General features: G+C 33.0%; 1 protein-coding gene across 2 annotated transcripts; it reads left to right on the top strand.

Moving 5' to 3' along the window:
- The first annotated feature begins 1,383 nt into the window (after positions 1–1,383).
- On the top strand, positions 1,384–7,911 carry LOC111017951 (Frigida-like protein). Of its 2 annotated transcripts, XM_022293850.2 has the most exons (5): positions 1,384–3,785; positions 4,267–4,836; positions 5,333–5,514; positions 5,607–6,328; positions 6,565–7,911. In XM_022293850.2, exons 1-4 carry the CDS (start codon positions 1,697–1,699, stop codon positions 6,315–6,317), a joined length of 3,552 nt encoding a protein of 1,183 aa, XP_022149542.1. In that variant the 5' UTR covers positions 1,384–1,696; the 3' UTR covers positions 6,318–6,328; positions 6,565–7,911. The 2 variants fall into 2 exon arrangements, with proteins under 2 accessions (XP_022149542.1, XP_022149541.1); XM_022293849.2 differs by lacking the exon at positions 6,565–7,911 and having other exon boundaries at positions 5,607–6,551.
- Positions 7,912–9,844: the final 1,933 nt, after the last annotated feature.

The following is a 9,844-nucleotide window of genomic DNA, read 5'->3' as shown; positions in this document are numbered from 1 at the left end:
GAGATGATAGAGGGAGATTTAATGAGAGAGAATAAAGGAGGAGAGAGAGATTCCTACGTGGAGTAGTGATTAGGAGAGATAATGAAAGAAAAACAAATGGAAGAGAGAGAGAGTTTTGGTTTTGGGAAGATATAATTTTTCAACTTCTAATTATCAATTATCAATTATCATTTGTTTTTATATTTTTATTTTTACTACTAAATAATAATAATCAAAGAAAAATGAGGCAGAAGAGAAAATTTAAGAAAAAAAGTCCAAACCAAACATGGTGCTTATATATAAATTAAATCTTTAAAAAATAGAAAAAAATCTAAATGTTATGTAATTAAGATTCAAATTAGTTGAATTTTGTATTTTGGAATCTCTCTCTCTCTTTTTTTTTGAGAATAGCAATTTATTAAGAAAATAACTTTAACTATGACTGGTTGGGTTTGAATAATTTAATAGAATACAAACCACAAGTTAATAAATACATCTAATTAAATTAATTCAAGTAAGTTTATTCCATAACGTATATGACCATTTAATCCTAATTTAAAAATAAAAGTTTAAAATATGATAAAGGTTAAATTAATAATTTTCAAATTTGATCATTTTAGTTTAAATTTTTAAAACTCAAAAACATGATTTGAAAATTACATTTGATTAAAATTTATTTTATTTTAAGAGATAAATAATAAATTAAGTTCCATTAAAATTGAAAATCACCAACAACCCATAATAAATAAGTCATTAACTCTTCATTTTGGTTGTACTAAAAAAAAACCCTTCATTTGGAATAAAAAAGTTCAGAAAATAGTTTTTAACAATGTAATTTGAAATTAAAGTTTTAAAATTCTTTATCTTATTTTAAATGGAAAATAAAATTAAACAAAAATTATTTGGAAATTCAATAAAAGAAAAAAAATATACTAATATAAATGTTTAATCTTAATCTATTAATAAAAAATTAAAATATAACAACGTTAACGTTAAGTAAAGACTTACCTTATGAATTCTCATCAAATCTATCTTAAAATTTTAAATTATTAAAATGATAACAAATCACGAAATTCATTCAAAATGAGATTTAACATCACTCAAAATCCGACGGAAAGAAACGGATACGAAAAAAGAGTTAATTAATTTATTGTATTTTATTTTATCTGCGTAGAAAAGTAATTTGACTTTTTGATGGAGATTTAATTAAAATTATGCTAAATCTCGGGAGTTAGACGGATTTAAAAAAGTTGAAATTCATTCTTCTTCCGTGATCACAGCACAGCGGTTACTTCGGGAGGAAGAAAAATAAAATAAAATAAAATAAATTAATGATAATAATTTCCTAATTTCTCTGAATCTCTTTTTACTTGTTATTTTCTATAAATATGGGGCGTAGTGGGCGTGAACTGTGAAGCAAAAATAGCGATTGCCATTTTCAGTATTCTCCTACTCCTCTCTCTTCTTCTTCCTCTGGACCTCTGCCATGGCGGGAGGCTTGTTCTAGGGTTTTCGCTCGGTTGGTTCGGTATTCTCTTTTACGTTAGACGCGACGTTGTTAAGAGCTTTCTTTTTACATTCTTGTTCTCTTTTATGGTCGTTCTTTCTTTTGCTTTTGCTTCTTCTGTGGTATGTCGGTTTGCACTCGTCATTGTTCTGCTTCCTTTGTTCTTCGTTTGGGTGGAGTGTGTGTTTGTTTGTGAGTATTTTTTTCGAAATGGAGAAGATCACTTCGCATATGAAACTTGCGGAGTCGAAACAGAGTAATCTCTGTAAAGCGCACGAGCAGTTGCATTCGGAGGCTTCGTCGTTTTTGTTGTTTAGTCTGCAATGGAAAGACTTGGAGAAGCATTTCGATTCGACTCGGGAGATGATTCAGACGCAGTACGAAGCGCTTGAAGGAAGAGAGAAGGAGATTGCCTTGAAGGAGAAGGAGTTGGTTGATGTGGGGAAATCTTTGGATGAATGCTCCGAAGCGCTTGAGTTGAAGAGGGATGAACTGAGTAAGTTGAATAGTTTGATTGAGGAGAGTTATGGTGATCTTAGATTGAAAGAGAAGGAATTGGATTTAGCCCAGGAGAGACTAGGAGTTTTATTGAAGGACGTCAAATTGAAAGAAGATGAGGCTAATATGGTACGAATGAGAATCTTGGACGTTGAGAAGGAATTTGAGCATAAGGAAAAGGCATTTGATATGGTTCGGAAAAAGATTGATGATTGTGAGCAGGTGATTGAATCAAAAGAACAAGAATTAAATGGTATAATGCAGTTAATCAAAGAGCGGTCAATGGAATATGAGTTGCAGAGGAAGAGTGTAGAATCAATAAGAACATTGCTACAAGAACATGAAGAAGAACTTGTTACCAAGGAGAAGCAATACGATGCAATTCAGATGGCAATTAAAGAGAGCAACGTAGAACTCAAACTGAAAGAAAAGGAACTCGAGTCAATTCAAAATATGGTTGCCACGAAGTGGAAAGAGAAGAGGTTAGACAAGATAGAAAAAAATATAAGATTACGAACTGAAGAGCTTGATCTTAAAGAAAAAGAGTTTGTTTTAATGCAGAACAAGTTGAAGGATCTTTCTGAGGATTTGTTATTGAAGGAGTCGGAATTAAATTCCATTAAAATGTGTATCAAGGAACATAGTAAAGAACTTGACATGCAAGAAAAGCAACTTGACAGCACTCAACAATCTATTCGAGACTGTCAGAATGAGGTTTTGTTGCTTACAAGATATGTTAGTTCATTAGAAAAGGCAATTATCGAATGCTCAAAGGAATGGGAATTGAAGGAGAATCACGTTGATGCATTGCAAGTGTCTGTAGATGACTACTCTAATGAGTTGCCATCAATGGAGGAACAGCAAAATTCCATTTCTTTGATAGTCGATAAATGCCTTGAGGGCCTAAGGGCTCAAAAAGAGCACTTCAATTTGTTGAGAAAATCTATAGAAGAGCGCTCAAAGAAACTCAAGAACGAAGAAAATGATTTTGAAAGACGAACTGAGGAGCTCAACAGGAAGGATGAGAAAGTGAGAATGTATCTGAAAGAGATTGAATTGGTAAAAGTAGATATGGATTCACAGATGAAGTTGCTTGAAAAAGGTCGTGAAGAACTAAGATTAAAAGAAATACAACATAAGGTGCAGGCTGAGAAACTTGAGTTGAAAGAAAAAGATATTAGTGTAGTCAGAGATTTTATGGAAAAATGTTCTGATAATGCAAAATTGACAGATAGTCCAAACACTCTTCATCCGAAAGTAAAAACCGAGGAAGACCGCAGACATGCCAACAGTTCTAACACACTGAATTTTCATGCTGGAGTGACCGTAGATGGAAAGCTTTTGTTAGTTCTTTTATGTGAGCATCTAAAACTGCATGATTTGGTCCGTGCGGAACTGGTTGTTACTCTTCAAACATCTTCAGATCCTGCTAAGTTGGTTCTTGATGCCATGAGATGGTTCTACCCTTCTCCACAGATGGTGTCTGAAGATGCAAAAATTGATTTGCATAATATTAAGAGGGGGTGCGTTTTGCTATGTGAAGTATTGTTGAAGTTCTCACCACAAATTACGCCTCCACTGAAAGAAGAAGCTCTAAAGCTGGCAGGCCAGTGGAAAGCTAGGATGGGAGCGGTAGTTGAGAATCATGTGGAAGTGGTGGCATTCTTGTTACTTGTAGCAAATTTTGGGTTGGCCTCAGATTTCAATGCAGATGAACTCCAAACTCTTCTGAATTCTGTTTCTCAATATAAACAAGCATTGGAGCTAGGCCGAGCACTTGGTATTGCTGATGAATCTTCTGGTAAGCAGTTCATGTTGACCTCTTCCCACTATCTTCATTCTCATTTATTGTAAATTGTTCAAATAATAGTTTCCAAGGGTGGAGCAGAGAAAGGAGGGGGAGCAATTGTCCCCTCTCAATTCTCTTATATTCAAATAATTTCATAGAAAAATTATGATTTCAAAGTTAGTTATACATATACATATATACATATATATATATATACATATACATATATATATATATGTGTGTGTGTGTGTGTGTAAATATATATATAATGTTAGAAAGTAAGATTTTGTCCCTTTAAATGAAAATTTTTGGCTACGCTCCTACATATAATTTTGACCATAGGAAGTTGTGTCATTTGATCCATTTGCCTTCACAATAATATATCAATTTGCAAAAGCCATCTAATTCTTGATATAGTTGTTAAATCAAATACCAATTAATGCTGGCTGGTTTTTACTGTCTAATCTCTTCTATTTGTTCTCATTTTATTTAGTGGGCAGGGCAACATGCTTGGTTAAACTGGAGCAACGTGAATCTTCACCAGCAAACAGCGCACCCGTATCTTCCTTAAAAAATGAGCAGCTCAGCATGGATCCAAATGAGAGGAGATTACATCTACTTCTAAATGAGCAGCTGACTGAACTTAAATTGATGCCAAGCGCAATCTTATCCATTCTTAAAGAGTCATCCGACCCACCAAAACTTGTCCTGGATGTGATTCAAGTGTCTTTTTATCAGCAGTTGAATAAGGGACAGATAGGTTTGGATGAAAATTTCTTGAGGTGGTGCATACTTCTTTTAAAACAATTAATGCAAATCTCACCAAAAGTTGATGCCAAGTTGAGAGAAGATGCAATGAAGCTTGCAGTTGTATGGAAATTGAACATTGGAAGTGATAAAAATAATTCTTTGGAGACTGTTTGCTTCTTGCAACTTTTAGTTTCATTTGGATTGACGACTTCATTCAGTGAAGACGAGATTTTGAAGCTTTTTGAGAGCATAGTGCTGCACGAACAGGCGTCGGATTTGTGTGCGAAGTTCGGCTTTACTCAAAAGATATATGGTTGGTTTTCTGAACATTTTCTCCATATATTTCTAATTTCTTCACTTAACTATGAACATACTCACTTCTACAAACATATATTGCAAGCGTTTTCCCTGGAACCTAAATAGTTTCTTTTTGTTTAAATAAATTACAGGATTATACTCATGATTCATGAATTAGTTTTCTTTGTTAGGAATTTGGAATAATTTGTGCAACTAATTTATCAACTTTAATTTGATAAGATTTATGATAAAAAGTAAAACAGTATTGTATACTTCCAGAGATAGTAACTTATTGGTATCCATCATGATCCTAAATTAACAAAAGTGTTAAAAGAAAATACTTGATAGAGTCAAATAGTTGTCTCGAGAGAATTAGTCAATAGTCCTTTAGGTGACACTCAAGGATATCAGTACTTGTGTAACTGAGTGTTATTTGTATCCTGTTCATGTGCCTTTTTTCCATCATAAATCTGTTTTCAATTTTTTAAAATGATATATTTTGTGTTTTGCAGACCTTGTACAAAATCTTATTGGAACGAAGCAATTTGTTAAGGCCGTCAGGTTTATATGTGGATATAAGTTGGAATGCTTCCGACCTGTACAGATCCTGAGCGAATATCTGCGAGATGCAAGGAATGCTACTCTAAAAGTCAGCAAGAAAAAGAATACAGGTCAAGAAGACATACGTGCGATGGTTAGTTGTCCATTCTAACCGAACCTCGATTGCTGAATTAAATATTCTTTTTTTTCCTTTTTTGTTCTAAGAATATATATTGACTACTGCAGGATGAAGCCATAGACAAAGAGATTGATGCTGCGAAGTCAGTAATATCATGCGTTGCAGATTGCAACCTTTCTTCTGAAATCTCTTCTCAAGGGCTTGAAAAACTCATTGTGTCACTTGAGGAGATGAGAAGGTTGAAGTGCAACAGTCAAGTTCAACCGCCACGTCCGACCACAGTTGAAATGAAACAGCCACCTCCCATCAATGCTCAATCCCAATGGTCACATAAGGCCGATATCGAAGTGGAATTTCCACATCCCATCAATTTTCAATCCCAACAGCCACATAGGGCCGATTGGGAAGCGCAACGTCCCCATCCAACCAAGGGTGAAATGCAACAACCACATTTGACGAAGGCTGAAGCACAACAACAACCACCATATCCAACCCATCACGCCCGACAGCAACGTCCTACACGTCAACCCCAACAGCAATATCCACCCAGCATTACCGTACCGCAAGAGCTGCGAAAGACCAAACGTAAGGATTATCAGTTTCAAAACGGTTTAAACAAATACCGTCGAAAATCTCCACCTACTAGACCTGTGTTTTTAAGTTCAAGTCCTTCCGGACATGATGAAAAACCGAACTTTCAGCGGTACAACTCAAGATTTTCCGGAATGAATGGGCTATTTGGTCTCCATGAGGGTGGTCATGGATCTACTGAACATGGAAATCATTATACGCGTGCACCCTGGCCTAGACCACCATGACTTAAACCTAGGTATGCCTTTCAACTGATCTATAATTATTGACTTCGTTGTTTCTAGGTCTACTGTAAATGCTTTAGGAGTAGTTTGTAGATTTTGTGTCATAGGTGAACCTATAGTTGGCGTATAGGTATAGTTAATATACACCCTTTTCTCTAGAAGGGTACATTTTCTCTTTTGTCCTTAGAAGTGAACAACTTGCATTTACATGCATGACATGAAAGGGTTAATTTTGTAGATTTTTGTGCAGTTGATTTATTCCATGTTCTCAAGGTTCAAGATGCTTGCCAAGACAACAGGTCTCTTTATCTCTTCTTGAGGCGAGAGGTGACAAAAAAGATGTTGTCTTCAGCAAAGCAATAAGTAAAATAAAAAAAAAACAAAGAAACCAAAATTATATATAGAAATAATATGAAAAAGAAAACACAATCATATAGTCTAGACATGAAATATGAATGTCTTGTTAAGACTTCTATATCTTCTTTTAAAAATTGAGGGTCCAAATTACCACCGTAGTTTCTCAACTAAGGGAGGAAGAGAAGACCCTTAACCATTATTGTCGTTGTCGTCATTGTCTTTCTTTCTCTTAGTTTGTCTTCTAGCACAAGAATTTGATAAAGTTATAGGTCACTCTTTGTAGATCTCTTGTGCTTGCTAGCTTTCTCTAGCACCACTAGCACCTGTATGTTGTATAAAATGTTGGTCAACCCATCAACATTTCGCTTGATAAGTCTCAAGTGTTGAAGGGTTCGACGTTACAGTCAAAGAAAAAATCTATTTTTTCAAATCGTCGAAAACTTTCTAAAATGTTGATGATTTTCTAAAATGTCACATTCTCTCATAGATTCATTCCTCATTAAGTCATTAAGTCATCCCCAGTAATATCAAAAAATTTCAACCAACACATGTTCAAGGACTACCAGTGATTATGGGAAATTTGGCATTTTTGACCTCCAAAGTTCTTGGGATTGGATTTTTTTTACCCCTTCTAAATTTCAAGTTTTTCGGACATTTTTCAACTTTTGGTGAAGGCGTGATTATAATTTATAACTACTTCTAGGGTCAAGATGGAATGTAAGTAAAATAGCTCAACTAGATATATAAAATGTCGGATCCCCACCCACACTCCCATCTATTTGAAAGGTAAAAAGAAAATAGAAGCCATAGTTTTTGTTTTGTGTCGTTGATGTCTGAGCTGCTAGAAGAAGCAAGAAAGCAAAATTAGTTCGTTAAAATGACCTCCATCTGACTCTGCCTCACCATGCTCTGGTTGTAAGTATCTATTTGCTCTAGTTCGTCTTCGACGATTTTGCAATTTCTGGCGGCCGACACTCGTCAATCTTTGACTGATCAACAGTTGTTGGTGCAAAGTTTGCAGCAATTGATGGGCTTGGGCATTGTACCAAGATTCATGCGATCTGATCAACTATGTATATCATTTTTTTAATTTCAAACTATAAAATCCCAAACGATTTTTATAAATCTTGAACTTGGGGTTTTCCATCGAGATTCATGCAATTTCAATAGAGATGGCATGAATTTCGTGCTGTGATTATGCAATTTTAATCTAGATTGGATAAATCATGGGTTGAAATTATGTTGAGATCATGCAATTTCAACCAAGATTGTGATTATGCAATTTCAACCAAGATTCCATATTCCCAAGCATAATCATAATCCTAGCTCAGGATTCATGCAATCTCGATTAATGTAATTTCAATCGAGATTTTAGGGATACGATCCTAAATTTCATTTCATTCCATTTTTAACTTAATAAAAAATATTGAATATAACTATAGGTTCAGATTTTGTACACCACATTAAAAAATGCATCTGTCATTCTTTTTATTTTTATTTTTTAAATATTTTTTTAAAATCAAATTCAGAGTTTTAGAATTTGTGTTTTTATTTATTTTTTATACATTTTTTTATTTTCAAAAAATTATCTAAATAATTTATTATATCATAATTTTACGATTTAATTTATTTTAGATTGTGTAACGATTTAGTTCTGTATCAATTTAGTCTTTCTACTTTCATATTGAATTTTAATATGTAACAACTTAGTCCCTTATGGTTTAAAATTTGACAATTTAGTCTCATCAAAATTAAGTGTTAATTTGTATCGTATAATGATTTAATTTTTGTAATTTATAAATAAATTTGATGCTTTATCGGTTTATCGATCTATATATATATAAGAAATTTAACAAAAAAAAAATTCACAATGGGGACTAAACCGTTACATACTTTAAACTTCAATGACTAAGTTGTTAAATTCTAAATTTTAGGGACTAAATTGTTATTAGTTTGAAAGTATAGGGACTAAATCGTTATTTTTGGAAGTTAAAGGACTAAACCATTATTCCAACTAAAGTGTAGGACCAAAATTGTTATTTAATCTTTATTTTATTTATAAAAAATAAATTGTATTACTAAGTTAATATTAAAAATGTTGTTAAAAGGAAAATGACAACAAAAAAAATAGCCATTAATAGTAATTAATTATATATTTAAAAACGTTGAGCTTGAATTGAGCTTGGACTAGTTTTTGGGTTTCAGATAACTAAGTTGATGGGCTTTGCATGCTATTGAAGTTTCATTCTCTCCCTTCTTCTTCATTGGACGGTTTGGTCGTTATTTTCCAACTCAAATTAAAGAGACTTTCACACCATCACAATAAGATTAATGTTTTTTTTAACCGGAAAACAAAGATAACAAAATCAAATTAAATGAACTCCCACATGAGAAACAATTAATGTTTGACCGTTAATTGATGTTTAAATGACACGTTTAGATATTGGTGATTTGATAAAATATATTAATTTAATATTTTCTTTTTTACGACAGCAGGTAGATGATTTGGCAAATATATTAGTTTAATATTCTCTTTAAAAAAAATTATAATAAATTTACTTGTACACGGTCAACTCACATCTAATGATTAAATTCATTGATGTAATGTTATTATCTACACTGCGCAATCATAACCCTAAAATATTCACAAAATCTCAGACTGATGTAATTAATAAATTTTAAATCATTAGAGCTCACAATTTGTAAGTAAAATACCTTGCTCTCATATAGAGTAATTATGCATGTATTTTAATCATAAACATTGTAAATTAAGTGCTTTAACAAATACAAATACAAATCATACAAGCTTTCAAACTTGAAATATCATATAAAAAATTCAAGTAATACATAAATTTTGCCTCACTAAAAATCAATGAAATCCCTAATCATGAAATAGAATGCAATGACAAGAGAAGATAATAAACACAGACGCCCAATTGCTTGCCACATAAACGGGCAGGCATTATGATAATATGCAACTTCTATACGACATACATGACATGTTAAAGGTCTAATCGTCACATCCTGAACATATCGTACCATATGCAGGGTGGTACGAAGAGATTTACATGTAACAACCCTAATTGAAAATTGTAGTGAGGAATCTATGTTTGGGAAGGAAAGAAAAAACAACCAAGAACAAAAAAAAAAAAAAACCCCCCAAAAGAAACGAG

This window comes from Momordica charantia (genome assembly GCF_013281855.1).
Source record: "Momordica charantia cultivar OHB3-1 chromosome 2 unlocalized genomic scaffold, Mcharantia_2.0 BLBB01000002.1, whole genome shotgun sequence".
NCBI classification, from domain to species: Eukaryota; Viridiplantae; Streptophyta; class Magnoliopsida; order Cucurbitales; family Cucurbitaceae; genus Momordica; species Momordica charantia.
Note: the sequence above shows the minus strand (reverse complement) of the source record. Positions and strands in the feature narration are given on the sequence as shown.